The sequence below is a fragment of the Corvus brachyrhynchos genome, unplaced genomic scaffold (assembly GCF_000691975.1).
Source record: "Corvus brachyrhynchos isolate BGI_N302 unplaced genomic scaffold, ASM69197v1 scaffold32, whole genome shotgun sequence".
Classification (NCBI taxonomy): Eukaryota; Metazoa; Chordata; class Aves; order Passeriformes; family Corvidae; genus Corvus; species Corvus brachyrhynchos.
Window position 1 is genome coordinate 8,453,240 of NW_008237919.1, and position 15,956 is coordinate 8,469,195.

Consider the following 15,956-nt stretch of genomic DNA (forward strand, 5'->3'; position numbering starts at 1 on the left):
TTTGTCCTCTTTGGGTGGTGGTGTGCCAGCGTGGCATGGCGTGTGGCAGCATGTAGGGGCGTGGCCCTGGCAGCAGGGGACCCTGACCACCAGCAGATCAGATGGAGGAGAGCAACGAGATGTCATCGGGACCCTTGGATGGGTGATCTGCTTCCACCTAACCCCTGTCACCTCTCCCTGTTCCCCCACCCCCCACGCACACTTCTTTTTTCTATTTCTTTCTTTTCTCTTCCCTTGTCTTTGCCTCTCTACTCTTAAATAAAATACATCAATATTTTGGCATCAACACCTAACCTCATTTGGTTTTAATCTCGTTTCTGGGGATATTTTGAACCTTCTAAATTCTTTCCGGTTTATGCACAGAGACTTAGCTTGCTTTGCTTTTCTGGGTTTAAACAGGATCGTAACAAATACCAATGCACATTTCTCTACATCTTCATAAAATATCAGCCCAGGAATACTGTCCCACTGCCTGGAGCAAGTACACACTTCTTCAGTCATGTTCCACCTCCAGAATCTCAAGATGAGACCTGGGATACAGCACTTTACCTTGTTCTTTTTCTCTAATTTCTGCAGGAAAGGCAAACAGGTTTATGAGGCACCTAGGAACCATTACATGTTGCAGGCTAGTCCCAGGGTGGATGCCTGGAGAACTGGGACCCCAGGAGGCACTGCAACATGCACTTTCATACAGATTATGTGCACCTTCTGGTGCTCTTATGTAAAGTCTGCCTGTTTGGTAGAGATAGCGGGCAATGTACTGTTCTTAAAATTACAAATAAAGCCTGGCTTCTAGATCTGCCCAGGGAAATGCCCTATACAGAGAGAGAGATATGATGTAGAATATACCCCATAACGAAGAGGAATATTTAGTTCTTTCTCTTCAGCTGTTATCTGACTGCAAAATGTTAGTTTTCCATCTTTGTAAAGGGTTCATCTGTTTGATACAAACTCAGAGAATTTTTTAAATGTCATTGTCAGTTTTATATATAATAAAGATATATTTTTCAACTGATGGAAAAATTAGGGTTTTTTTAATACAGACATTTTCCTATTTTGCAAGAAAAGAAAGGAAACAAAAAAGAAAGGAAACAAGGAGAACTTCTGAAACTAAAATAATTATATTAGAAAGAGGCTGTAAGAAGAAAGAGTATTTCAAATGTAAAAAAAAAGTTTAGATTTTCACTTTTTTTAACCACTTTTGTCCCCATTTAAAGAGGGCAATGTGACAAAATTTTTGGGTTTTGTGTATCAAAAATTGACACTAACCATGCGGGAAAAAAATGCAATTGTTTCCTTTCACAACAGTTTCTCATCCTGGAAGAGAATGCCCAAGTGTGCCTGGTAAAATCTCAGCTATGCTCATAATCATCTCATAATTCTCCTAATGTATTCATGAACATCCTCTATTGTTGTGGTATTACGCCCAGGAACACAAGCCCATATTTCTTTATATGAAGTCAAAAAAATTACTGATTTACCTAAGTTGTCATTGGCTTTTTTCCCTTTCATCTCTTGCAGGCTACATAGACCCAAAATAGTCAATTCTAAATCAACACAAGTTAACTCAGTACTCATCTGATTCATACACACTTTTTCTCTCTATTCAGTTCTTTTCTATGGTTAATTCCTAACATCAGCCTTTTCTCACCAATATGCAAACAAATTAGGAAAACAATACCTGGTTTTGTATTCTGAAGGTAAATAATTTCCAAATTAGTTTTCTTAACATTTGAATTCTGAGTACTTCTAATTCATTATTCATGTATGACCTTATTAGATCTCTATAACTGAACAAAATGTAAAACCTCACATAGACCCCATTTTTAAAAAACCAATTCGTTGTCTCCCATTTTTCATCTGCCCTTTTTACTTAGTGACTAATACCATAAGTATTAGGAAGTCAGTATCATAATTTTTTACAATAGTGAGATTAAAAATGCAAACAGAGGTGGACAACCAAAATATCTCCTTCCTCTACTGTTTTTGTTTCTAACATAAAGGTTAACTATTAAGAGATGTGGAAACGTAGGTGCTACCTTTGAACTTGTTATCCTGTAGAAGAGCAGACAGTACTTCAGCAGGTAATTGGGTTAGGATTTTGGCACATGAAGGAGGCAAACTTACAGAAAATGTTCTGAGGTGAAGATAGACTTTTTTTTTGCCTTTCAGGAAAGCCTTGACAAGGCTTTTCTGTAATCCACTTAAATTGCCCAAGCTGTTCAGTTGCCTTTTTTTCTTTATGCTCCTACATTATACATGATAATTGCATATGGCTTATTTCATTTGACAGTCAGAAACTTATTATTCATGACTTCTTAATACTGGCTCTCTGTACAGTTTTTTTTGTTTTTTTCTCAAAAAAAGGGGGGTGGGTGTTTTGAAACAACAGAGCAATTTAGAATTTTTCCTTTTATTTATATAGAGTTTGGGGAGCAGAAAGAGGAGCTACAAAATACAATAGTAACTACATATTAAGGAAAAGTGCTTGTCCTTTGATAATAATCTACTCTCCTAACACAAAGAACCACTCATATTTCCAGTAGCAATATATATTTTACTGACCATCAGAATGATGTTTCTTAAAATCACAGCTCCCTGTACCTGAAAGACAGAGACTTTGATTCACCTGTCACTGACCTGGTTTCAATTACTTAGGTCAACTTTTAGTCAGAAATTTGAATTCAAGTTTGCTATTGTCTCAAAACAGCCTTGCAGCCCTGTGGGAAATGAAGGAAGAAGGAGGAAATCATACAACATCTGGACAAACAAGAAAGCAGAACAAATAGTGGGGATTTAAGGTGACTAGTACTTCCTTTTAGTAGTGCTAGGTCTGTAAGCAGGTTATGGTAGCCATGATACTGAATCAGTTTTTATCACAGCAAATATAATAAATGACTGGCTTTTCCAAGCATCATTACTGAAGAGGTATGAAATGAGTCCTGAGGACTGCCCCCACCATGGAGAACAAGAAAATTCCAGCTGCTGCAGAGACAAACCTAAAAGTCTCACAATAAAGGCATAAGCTCCTGAAGATAAGAGCCTTGGGCTTCTTTAGATCACTAACACCAGAAAAAATTCCATAACCTCAACCAATGCAGAGAAACCTATACTCTGACAAACTTTTAAGAAGCAATCTCATCAAAGCAATCATAATTGATTTTTTCCCCTTTTTGACCTCTTTTTTTTCCTACAGAAATATAATCCAGGTCCACATTTTGTTAAACACTCTCAATACATATAAAATGTCAAGTATTCTGTAACACTAATAGTGTCATGTAGTAGTAATCAGGAAAAATTTCAAAACACACACAATTCTTTTTCTATTTCTATTTCTATTTCTATTATTAAGTATCTGTCTAGTTCCTTTTGATTATATTATACATGCACATACATTTTACATGCATATAATCAGATTTGCATTGGCATGCACAAAGTTAAGTGTGGGCAGCATTCCATCAAGTTTATCTTCAGAAGAAACACATCTGAAAGCAGATTCAGGAAGGGAACTGTAAAACAAACATTTAAGAAGCATCCTTCCTTCAAAGAATGTCAAAATGTTTTAGAGACTTATAAATACAGAAACTGAGACACATAGAGCTCTCTATGGAACAGAAGGAATATAATTCAGTCAGTGCATGCTACATTTCACCACAACCAATGTGTACCAGAAATGTAGTGCCTATGCAAGGAAGAATTCAATAAAATTATGTAGCTACTCAAACACCTGCATAGAGTAAACACCACTCTAGCACATTATGGACTGACACTACAAACTATTAAATACTTAAAAGAAAAATCAGTCATGAGTATGTGTGGTGGGGTGCAGAGGGGAAGGTGTTTATACTTAAACACATGCATATGTGTCTTCAGAGTACATTTTGATCTTTTGTATGTTGATGAAGAACTGTGTTGACCCTGCTGAGATACAATGCTGTAGTTTTAGGAAATTTGTGTGTTCAGTGCTCATCTGAAGAATTTTTTTTTCTTCTGTTTCTCTTAGCCACTAAAATGCAAAGATGGCAGGACGTTTACTTTGTTGTCAGGCATTGCATATGATGACTGTCAAATATATTTCTGTTAATATAATTTTGAACCAATAATATGAAAAGTGTCAAATGGAGGAAAGTAACTCCCTGAAACTCTGTCAAAACTTTTTAGTAAATCCCAGTCACACAAGATAGAAAGAACCAGATCATACTGTAATGACACATCAAATGCTTACCATACTCAGCACTTTCTATGCAGAAATATGATAATTCCATGTAACTGATAAAAATGCATTTGTTTGCTATCCTGTGAACTGAGAGCTTAGCAAAGTGTACAGACTTTGTGCAACTGATTTCAGAGAGAAATACATATTAGATTATAATACATTTGATCATTACTGTTAGTTGAAGGGATCAACTCTACTATCCCCAGTGCTTACCTGAGAAGGTCTGGCACACAGCTTACTATGTTCAAGCAATTGAAAAGTATGCTGAGAAAAGTGTGCAGGACCAGGAAGTCCAATCCCAGTACAACTGTCTTCCCATGCTTCTTTAGTCTTCTCAACTTAGGTCTTCTTTGTGCACCTAATTTCCTGTGCACCTTTTTTTTTGTTTAACTTGTTGGTAACATGTCAGGTTGGTATCATACCTACCCTAGTTGTTTTCACTTTATTCCCAGAGGAACAGCTCCATCCCTTACGATCTGGAAGAACTTTACATTCCTCCCCTTCAAGACACGGTTGCATGTGGCACCACCATTTCTGCTCCACTATTGAAGCTGTAAGAGAAGAAAACAAATATATTTGCATTTTGTTGAAATGGACACTTTAATATATCATTATGTTGCAACATTTCTTTTATTTTCCAGGAATATATTAGAAATACGTTGAGTGACATCTAGTCTGTAATTTTCAGCCACCTCAGAACCTTCATAAGAAATTCGGTTTCCAATTTGCAAAAGGTGCTATGTGTTTCAAAGTCAATCTCTTCACAGCAGTTCTTTTCAACCTCATTTTTATCTTGCTCAGCCAGATTTCAAAGTTTTAAGTAGAATCTCTTCTTTTGCTTGGTCTACAATATAGCCTAGCATAGCTTGATTAAATTTATTCCCCAATGACAACATATTTACAGCTTCTCTGACAGCCAACAACATATCAACATTAAAGAGATCATGTAAAGGGTGATTCCTGCTACTCTTTCAGAGAAAGAGATGTGAAAAATCAGCTATTATTTTCCCAAATAAAACATATGAGACTACCAGAATTGTTAAGACACTAATATTGCACTGTGAATAGGAATAATAGTGTAGGTCTAAAAAGATTTAAAAACAGAACTGTGTTCTGTTTGTCTGCTTGTTTCTTTCCAGTGTGGTAAATATATAAATTAGGTGTAAGACTGTAGCACATAAAAATTATGTTTATGTAGGTTTTGCATAAACACTTTTAATTAAGTGAATTTCATACAACTCCGAGAATCCTCTTTTAGTTAGATCAAATTTAGCGTCTCAAGGGGCCTCTTTCACTGGCATCTAATAATTTTGTTTGGCACTTCCACAGAGCAAGAGCAAATAATTAATTTTTCCATCTTCCTCCCATTCACCTTGGACACCCCCTTCAAAATGCAGCTTTCCTACTCTTACTTTAAATAGTTAACTGTAATGGAGTGGGTCTCGTTAATGACCTTAAGCCAGCAAAAACTCCTAGGAACACAAAGAGGAAGCAATAGAAGGAGTCGCACCATCAACACAAGAAGGAGCTGCCCGGGTGGTACCTGCTACCTGCCCAGGGAAGCAGGAACACTTCACCGTCTGTGATCTTTCTTCTATCTTATTCTTATTGCAGCATCTGTGAAGCGCCACCACTTCACAGGTCCCAGTTTTAACATGGTGAGCTGTGAAAATAAGAAGATGAACAATTTGATAACTTCGTGAAGTAACATCATACTGTTTGGTTTGGATTCTTTTTAATTAGAAATGCATTAAACTTGGCTCTGTAAGGTAATCTGCCACACATGAAAACAAAACTACAATGGTATTAACACTAGAATGAAGAGTTGATTTCATTTCCAAATGTAGTATAACTATCACAGGCAGAAAACACTGGCTAAAGAAGAACAGTTGGATAAGGCTGCATATGGGCCTGTTCCAGTGAAGCAGGAAGCAGAAACTTAAAAGTAACCTAGAAACTACATTAATTTCTGGACTCCCATAAACAGCTGTGTATCTTTACCAATTTTTTTTATTTTTCCCTATGGGAGAAACTTTGAAATGAAAGTATATCAATGGTAAAATACCCCTATATGCATATGTTTTCAGAATCTGTCTTCAGACTTTATGCCCAGAACAGACTTTGACATGGTATTCCAAAACCTTCCTACAGGCAGACAGAGAATAACTGGCAGGATACAAGGAAAGCCCTCAAATGAAACCCAGAAATAAAATCTACTAAGAAATCACACTTGAAATTTTTCTGCCTGGCACTGCAAAGTTTGAGATCATGGGGAACAAAATCTTTCAAACAAGGGAGGCAGCAGGACAATCTTAATTATTCCATATCTGTACCTATCACTCCCATTCATGCTGCTCTAACTGATCACCAGAATAATACTGCTGGAGTTCAATGAAAGGACCAATTTCGTAAGAGGAGAGCTACCAAAATACTCTTAAAAAGTCAGTTACCAAACGATCTGGAGTTCGGAAAAAGTAGTTTTAACTGAACTTTCAGCAGTTACTTATACAAGACCAGATATTCTTGGGGGTAGTTCATTACCATCAGAAGAAAGAGATTAAAAAATCTGAACTTTAGCTGGTATTGACCTACAACCTTGTATGGGCAGGAACACTAATTATGTGAAGCAATATGTGTCCTTTATTTCTGCTGCTATTTAAATTTTTGTGTGCTTTATGCAAAGCCTGTGTACTGAATGCTTCAGCTACCTTTAATATCCCTAATGTCAAACAATAAACAGCTTCCACAAGGAGAAAGCCCTAAGAACAGGAGCCCAACACGGATCTGTGAGCTCACTCAGTTGTTATTGCACAGTGTCAGCTCCTAAAAGGCCTGAGGTAGGAAAAAACTTGATGTAGGCTATGGAACCCATGAATGTTCCTAGAGGCAAAAGCCACAGACATCTATTAGACTCCAGGTCTTCATCAACAAAACATAAGCTGCTAAATGTTTCTTTGGGGAATTATGCATTTTTCAGTATAACAAATTCCAGTGAACAGTCTGTGGTCTTTGCCATCACTCAATGTATTGTACTATGTCAGGTTTGATTATACTCCACCACATCATGCTGTGCTACAGCTGAAACAACTGTGCTACAGCAAACAATTAACCCATGATCCATCATATTTTGATATGCTTAAATGTTACATTTAAATAAAAAAATCTAGGAAGAAAGAAAATCTCTTTATGTACAAACACCGATTTTCTTCACTTTCTAACTGTAATTTTTAATTCAAGAGAGGATGAGGAAAGCAATTCATACTATCTGCCTGAACTTTGCAATCTCTGGTATTTCTTACCTTTGATGACAATGAGCAAATATTTTTACAGCTACCAGCACAGGCTGCCCCAAAAATTACTTTTAATTATTTTTCAATTAATTCCACTGGTATACATGCCAATAAAGCAATTTAAATAACATTAATAAACATTCATTTTTTTTGTCAATAAAACACTTGTAAAGTTTTTTATCTGTGAACAGGAAAAGAAATTATTCTAGGATATATTGGGAATGTATAATATATAGTAGAACAAACACATCCTGCTTTTGCATGTTCACATTAACTTTTATTTTGATAGGCAATTACACATCTTATACCCACTCATCCTAACACAAATTCACTAAATTGTATTTTATTAAAGGTACGTTACAAACCCGAGACACTGAATCTACAAAAGAAAGTAAATTTAGTGGTAGGATGAGAGCTTCAAACCACTTATTTTTTCACTATATTAGTTTTAATTTGTATTCTGCATATCGCCGATCCTGAAATTTTGTGTCCTCACTCGCTTATCATATAACTTTACACTGCTTTACTGGGTCTACAGAAATGCTGTAATACAACTGCTGAGGAAAATAAAGTACAAAGTACACCAGTAGCCATCAGGAATGGAAGACAGTTAAAAGAGCTATTGTAAAATTCTGGGAGGGAAATTTTCACACTGAAACAAAAATTTTGAAAGCTTCCTTTGTACTAATTAGGAGGACAAAATCAGGCATTGTAAGACTATTATGGAAAAAGAGTGTAATGAAATGAAATGGTCATAGTCATGTACAATACATAAAAGCATTTCAAAGGGTGAAAAGACATGAATAATGGAAGAGAACAAAAAATAACCACATACTATTTATTGATAGTATTCAGGGAATCTTTAATAAAGCTGCCTTGAAATTTTCTGGGTATAAAACCAAAACATCCTAGAAAAATATACAAAGATATTTCAAACATTGAGTAATCTAGGCTAAGCAACCCCTAGTTTCTATTTGCCATCTAGAATATGCTATGAAAATTCCTTGAGAGGAAAAGCAGGGATTTCAGGTCCTTATGCTGTCAAATAATTAAGTTCCAGTGCTGTAAGTACAGTATCTGTCACATTCGTGTGAAATTAAAGCTTCTATGCAGTAGATAAAGGATTTCCCACAACCTAAAACAAATTAGCCTCATTAAGCCACTGAATCATTCCACAAAAGGAGGATAGTACTTTGGCAGATTCACATTTTGGTTTTGTTTCTTTTCCTCCTAGCACAGACTTCAAAGTATGCTGCTTGCTTTGCAGAAATTGTTTGAGGAACCGAATGTCATTTCTGTAATCCTACAGAAATTAGTTATTCAAAACCACTGCAAACAGTATTTCATTCCCTGCTAATGCAAGTAGTCCTTCCTGCAATCAGTGTGGAGAGGGACTGAAGAAAGAGACTCAGAGATCTCTATGTGTACAGACTGCAAAGTTTTCCTGATGATTGTACATAACATAATATATATATAAAAATTATGTTCCAGAACATATAGCACTGTGGAGCTTGGAAAACAGGCATAACCATATCTCACCTGTTAATGGTATGTCCTGTAATTAATCTGGCACTTTTACAGCTTTTTTTTCATGTAGCAAAATCATCAATATCTATTTCATAAATCAGAACCAGAAACTTAAGTGATCAGTATCACGTTCTTGGAAAAAATAAAACTAGGCAATTATTAGTGTTCATTTTACAGAAAACTTTTCTTACTCCTTCATGGTAGGTTTAGATTTCTTTCCTTCAGGTGAATAACATTTCAGTCACATTTGCACAGTTCATCTGGAACTAAGTTATGACCCTTACTCTTCTACTTTTGTGGGAAAATTGCTCCAGGGAAGAAGGGAAGTTACTACTCAAGATTATTATTTTTTGCAACTCAGCTCACAAATATGAATGTAAGGTATTTGGTGTAGGTATGCAAACCTTGTATTAAATCAAGAAAATCTTCTGAATGCTATTGTTCATCTTGATCACTTTTTCCTAGCCTCAACACTTAAACACTGTTGTTCAATTCTGTCACCCATCTGCTCAGTCATTTGAATCTTTTCTTTCCTGAAAGTTGCAGAGGTCATGGATCAACACATACACTGGCCATTAACAAAGAGGAAGAACTAAACAAAATAAAGTCACAGCCCGTTTCTGTCTTCAGGTTGCCCGTCATTTCAGTAGATACATATAAATAGCAGGGAAAAAAAATACCAAAAATGCTCTATTTTATGCTCTCTGCGAAGACACTGGCACAGCTGGGTGATACCGTTAAATCCATCTAATGACTAACAGCTACTGCAAGCAAAAGAAGATCCCTTGTCTCTTGTCCAGCACTCTTCCATCCCTTGCTTGCATGAATACTGTCATTTGATAGTGAAGATGGTAAGCGAGGAATTTGAACCGGCAGAAAAATTTCCCTTTTTTTTGTTTTTAGGGTTAGTTCTCAACCGGTTTAGCTCCTACAACTGGGTGCAGAGAACCAGTAAGAAGCAATTTCAGCCATCTGGAAGAGGAAGGAGCTGGCAGCCACAGATACATGATTAACTCCTTTTGCAGAAACCAGTTCCTGTATCACCTTACAAGAACTGCAGCTCTGTACTCTTACATGAAATAAATGTATCTTATTTTATTCTATATCAGGTAATTTTTCTAAGGTCACAGAGACTATTTAAAATCTGCAAAGCTTTGTTTGTTTGTGTCTCTTTTACAGTTGAAAAAAAGAAGCATCAGCAATAAATAGAAGAATGGAAATTACACTTAGCCATGAGTCTCAATCCATATTGCATCCAATATTTTATACACTTTAGCCTTTTTGTCACCTAGGGTATGATCAGGAAGATGTCCGATATGAAATAGTACAGTAACCCCGTCTTTCAAAGTAGAGTACATATGCATTTTTTATTTATGTAAATTATATCCACATTAAGGATTATAATGGAACGACTCTTTTAAATAATCATCTGTAAGGAAAAATAGACAGTATTTCAGGACATTGTCAACTTACTTCATCCATTTCCCTAAGTGACTAGTCACTACTCTATACCACAATACTCAAACAAATGTGTGATCGGGTGTTATTGACAAAATAAGTCAAATTAGTGGTTATAATCTACCATTTTTCCAGAATGGGCTCTAAATCACTGCCCTACCCTTAAATAACCGGGAAAAAGAGGGTTTTCTTGTTCACATGGTTTATTTGCTTTGTTCATACTGACTGACAAGGAAAACAAATGTAGGTTATTTTTCTGCTACACTTCAGCAATTTTAGTATGTCATATCAGTCTCAGTGTGTCACTGTAGATAGGAAGAATACAAACGAACTTGCAAAATCTCCCTCACATACACAAAACACACACTCTCACACAATATTGTTGCAATTTTTCAATAGTTTAATAAGTGTTAGTAGCTGCCACTGCTAAGCAATCAAAATCTTATACAACCCCAGCCAAGTCAGGATTTCCATCTAAACTTTCTCTTTAAATGTCAGACAAAAATATATGAAAACAAATACACTATCCAATTCCTACATTCAATTAATTTTAACATTTTTCAATATTTTCTGTAATATCCATGTAACAGCTGTTAGGGAAAAATCTGAACCTAGTTTATTTCAACTCTACCAGCAATGGTTCTGATATTACTGCAGTTTTGTGATCTAAGGACACAAGCAATGTAAAGTTTTTTGTTAAGGATAAAATCTTTGATTTGACCAGTAATCAGTGCAGCTGGGAGAAAAGCAGCCAAGTGTAGAGGTGCAAATGGCTGCAGCCACCCTGACCCCTGAAGATCCACCAGACACCAAGCTGCGGTGGTCAGGCACCGAAGCTTAATGCCTCACTCTGCAGTTAGGGTGAGAGCCCATAATCCCTCTGTTCCTCAGTTTATATATTTTTATGTGATAGGTTCATGTTTTCCCCTCCCTGTTTTATGTATAAGTTTGTTAATATTCCTTTCCCCTAAGTTAATACGTATTAATTCTAGAAAGCTCTGTTGTACTTGACACCCCATTGGTTCCTTCCCTACATCCCTCCTTGGTGTCATTTCCATTGGTTCCCTTGTGCTCAACCCCACCTCCTGTCAAGCATCCCATTGGCTGTATCCCTTATCCCCACCTTTCCTATCCCCACTATAAAATCCCTGGACACCATCAGATCTTTGGCTCTCGGTGTCCTGCCCCCCATTGTTTCATCTCAACGAACCTTCTGCGTGGAACTTACATGGAGAGTCCCCTCCCTCAACTTCTCTGCTTCTGCCTGTGTGCCTTCCCATCAGCTCAGGGACAGCCCCCTCGGGTGAGGAGCGCACCCCCGTCTGCCTGCGCTTTTGTGTGTGGCTGTGCCTGCCCTAGTGCAGTCAGGTTGCAGCTAGACCTCTGGGCTCTCTTTGAGCTAGCATGCAAAAACCTGACAGCCAAGATTTTGGGAACACAAGATTCAGTTTGCTTTTGTGTACACAAAACAAAGCCCACCTCTGTTTCAGCTCCATGGGCCAGAGGGAGAACTGGCAGCACAGACATCAGGAAAAGATGCCTAAATCCCAAAGCAGCAGTGGTAGATACACATCAACAGTAACCTTAGTGAACATTACCTTTAAAGATGAAATTCAAAACATTTTTGTTTCGATGCTTTTAGTTTGATAGGTGATTTTGGATCAGAATGCCAATGACAGACTAATTTTTTTTTTTTTCAATAAAGGTGACGTCTGGATTTGCAACTGAGATTCTGATAATTGAGTACGCAACACGTCTTACAGTAATTGAGCAAATGATGGTATATAGTCTAGACACGTGACTGAAAAGTATGATGAATTAAGATTATTAAATAAAGAGAATTGTATCCACAAGATTATTTTATTTTGTACCATTTTTTTAATTGGTTTGAAAAATTTATGAGATTTTTTAAATTGCAAAAATTATCAAAAACAGAGCTTTTTTTATTTTTGAAAAACTTACTTGGTGTTTTTGTTTGTTGGTTTTTTCTCTTGTTTGGCCAGTGAACTGAAAAATCAATTACAGACACGGCAGTAATGCCTCAGTGGTAAGTCCTCAGTGGTGAAAATGAGGCATGACACAGTTGTGGTGCAGCTCAGGAAAGGTACTCATGTTGCTTTATTTTCAGGTGAAATATGGGGTTGTACTATAGAATCAACAGGAAAAAAATGCAAATTTTGTGCTATCCTATTCTACACTATCACAGAATCATAGAATGGGTAAGGTTGGAAGGGACCACAGAGGAGCTCCATCCTTTTGACAACCTCCCTTCAGACATGAGGTACATTGGATATATACAAGGTGTCATGAGCCATGGTTGTTTCCTTGTAGCCAAGAAGGCCAGTGATATCCTGGGGTGCATTGCCAGGTTGATGGAGGTGATCCTGCCCCTCTACTCTGCCCCAGTGAGGCACATCTGGAGTGCTGTGTGCAGTTCTGGGCTCCTCAGTACAAGAGAGACATGGAGTGGGTCATACAAAGATGATTAAGGGACAGGAGCATGTGTCTTAAAAGGAAAAGCTGAAGGAATTGGGCCTGTTCCTTGAGAAGAGGCAATGGAGAGGCAACCCTCATCAATGTATGTATTATATATTCCCATACAATTATTTCTGAAAACCCTAAAAACACACCTGATTGACAGGTCCTATTTACTACAATCACGTTTCCCTGCTTTGTAGCTCAGCTACAGTTATTGCAAGTCACTTGGTCACTTTGGGCCCTGAAAAGTTCAGATAGACTATGCTCTACTTACACCAGTAGAGAATCAATTTAGGTTAAAAGTACAGCATTGTTTTCCATTTCTCTTTTACTCTGATGTGTCTTGCATCTTGAGATAGGTTCTCAGGTGAATTGCTAAAAAAACCATAGCTGATTGCTTGGAATACTTTAGCAGTGCCACTTGTAGGCAACGCACACAGAAAATACTGCTAACTGCAGCTCCTCCCAGGTTTCTTGGATTCAACATGATGTTTTCTCTCCTGAGAGAATCATTTTAAAATAACAAGAGTCATTCTTGGTAAGTGTTTATTCTGCAGATGCTAGCCCAGCTCCTCTACCCCTCAATTAACCCGGTTAGTCCACTTGGGTGAAGGATGATGAGCAGAGTTCATACAACAGCGCTATGCACACAGCATCTCCACTAGCCTTTAAAACCTGAACTAATGAATGGTTTGCCACAGTCACATTGCCAAGCATGATCTTCTGCACAGTGCCAAAGAAAAATTTCATCCATTGGTTTGTCTGCCAGCCGTCATTTACCGCCATCTGTACAGAAAGGTATTTTCCCTTTTGGAAAAAAAATCAAGGAAAACTGCAATATAAGCATTCCTCTGAGAAGAGCTCACTAATGAACCTGTGAGATCTAGCCTCAGATATTCTCATACCAAAACCTATGCACTGAAATGGACTGAAGGACTGAGTTATGTCCACTTAGAGAGGAAAAGACTTACTGGAATAAAGTAGCAAGCTGGCATAGTCACAGCTGTTCTCACAAACAAAAACTAAAGATGGAGAACTTCATGTAGGATCTCTCTCAGTAGGACCTGGAGAGTCCACAGTCATCTCCTGGCCTTATTGAGGCTAATTGTATTCAATCAGTCCTCTGGCAGGAGTGAGCCAGTCTTACTCAAATATGCTTACCTCCACTCTCTCAGAAGTCAGTTCCTTTTTATGGCAATGGCTACAAACTATGACTTCATACCAAACTTTTGCCAAAGAAACAGGAACTCGAAACATAACTAGTTTTCAGGTAGCCTGAAGGATAATTCCCTCTTCTCCATATGAGCCTAAAGTGTTGCCCTCCCTCGGTCCGACTTTTTAATTTTGAAATCAGGTAATCTCTAGGTGCACACAACCACAGAGCATTCAGAGACAGGATCACAAGCAGCAATCATTTTGGAGATTTACAGCTCTTTATATGTCCACTCACTGGAAGAGGAGGAGAAGAAGCTTCTGCATGTTATCCCAGTCCTCACCACAAGCTGGGCTCCCTGACAGCAGCCTGCCTGCCAGATCTTTCCCCACTTCCCATTGCAGGTGCCCATAGAGAAGCTGTTCTGCCACAGGGATCTTTCCCCACCTCCCACTGCAGGTGCCCATAGAGAAGCTGTTCTGCCACAGCCACCCCGTTTGCCAGGCAATGGAGTGGATGAAAGGATGATGACAGCAGCAAAGGCTCCATGTTTCCTTATGGGACAGAAATGGAGCCACTTTGCTTTTTGTAGATTAGATTCTTCCCACATTTCTTCTCCAGCAGCTGTGGGCTGACACAATCCATGAGAAAGTTTGTGTAGAACTGGTAGAAAACCACTCAGGGCGAGGTGCAGTTTATAAATACTACAAGTCAAAAGCCCCAGTATCTCTGAGGTTGTTATCAAACATGTTCAGCAAACGATATATTAAAGTGTGCAGACATTTTGCAAATTACCAGGCTGATGCTTGAGATTACTAATTATATGATTTCACAGAGAAAAAAGACTAATCCAGCTTTCAGGCACTCAAAAGAACATTTGGCACAAAGACTTTTTATTTTCTCGTACTCTCTCTGTGGGCCTTCTGCCAAATATCTCAACTCAGCAAGAAGCAGTAGCACATGTCTCAGCGCAGCCTTCAGCCTTTGGCAGAATACAAAAAACCCCACATTTTTTCCTCAATCTCAGCATGTCAGAAGCCTGTAGTTTACACAATTATGGGGAATATATTTCCTGTTTCCCTAGATTACTCTCATTATTGATTTTCTTTTCTTTCTAGCTGACCCAAATGGTCTCAGGGCATATTGTATAGATGACAAATTAACAGGTTCTTGGGGATGCATCAAAAAAAAAAAGAAAAGGAAGGGTGTTTCTAACTCCCTGTATTTGCATGACCCTCTGGCACAACACCTTCACCCTAAGTAGTGCCTTAAGAAAAATACTGTGTATGGAAGTCTCTATGGAATAGGATTAGTGCAACAAGATGGAGAGGGATATTCAGCAGTGCTTTTGAACTGCTTGCTTGCAGCCTTCTCATCCTTATTAAAAAGTATCTCAGGCCCTTAGAGGTGCCTCTATGGAGACAGCAGCTGAAGCCCAGGGAAGGGGAACCGTGATTTCCCCAAAGACAGGTGCAGCTGGGTCCCTGTGTTTTATTTCCATTGCAACACACATATAACTGCTTATGTGTGATCTTGCTTCTGCAATTAAGATATTTATTTTTTAACGTCCAGAAACTAATTTCACAGAATCTTAGAACGGCTGGGTTGGAAGGGACCTTAAAGGTCTTGTTCCTAATCTCTCTGCTGTAGACAGGGATATATTCCGCTAGACCAGGTTGCTCAGAGTTTCATCCAACCTGGCCTTTAACACTTCCAGGGATGGGGCATCCACAGCTTCTCTGGCCAACCTGTTCCAGTGCCTCACCACCCTCACAGTAAAGAATATTTCTCTAATATCTAATCTAAATCTACACTCTATCAGTTTGAAGCTATT

At 38.0% G+C, this 15,956-nt stretch overlaps 1 protein-coding gene across 8 annotated transcripts in view; it reads right to left on the reverse strand.

Annotated features, from left to right (window-relative positions):
- FAM19A2 (family with sequence similarity 19 member A2, C-C motif chemokine like) overlaps positions 1-15,956 on the reverse strand; it is a 165,417-nt gene that overhangs the window by 20,089 nt on the left and 129,372 nt on the right. For all 8 annotated transcript variants that reach the window (XR_001861686.1, XR_001861684.1, XR_001861685.1 and 5 more), the window contains 2 exons: positions 5,727-5,879; positions 4,643-4,767 (listed from right to left, as the gene is read on the reverse strand). Coding sequence is in view for 2 of the 8 variants with exons in the window: in XM_017733175.1 (XP_017588664.1) it covers positions 4,643-4,767; positions 5,727-5,879 (278 nt within the window). In the remaining 6 variants the exon portion in view is untranslated. The remainder of the gene's footprint in view (positions 1-4,642; positions 4,768-5,726; positions 5,880-15,956) is intronic.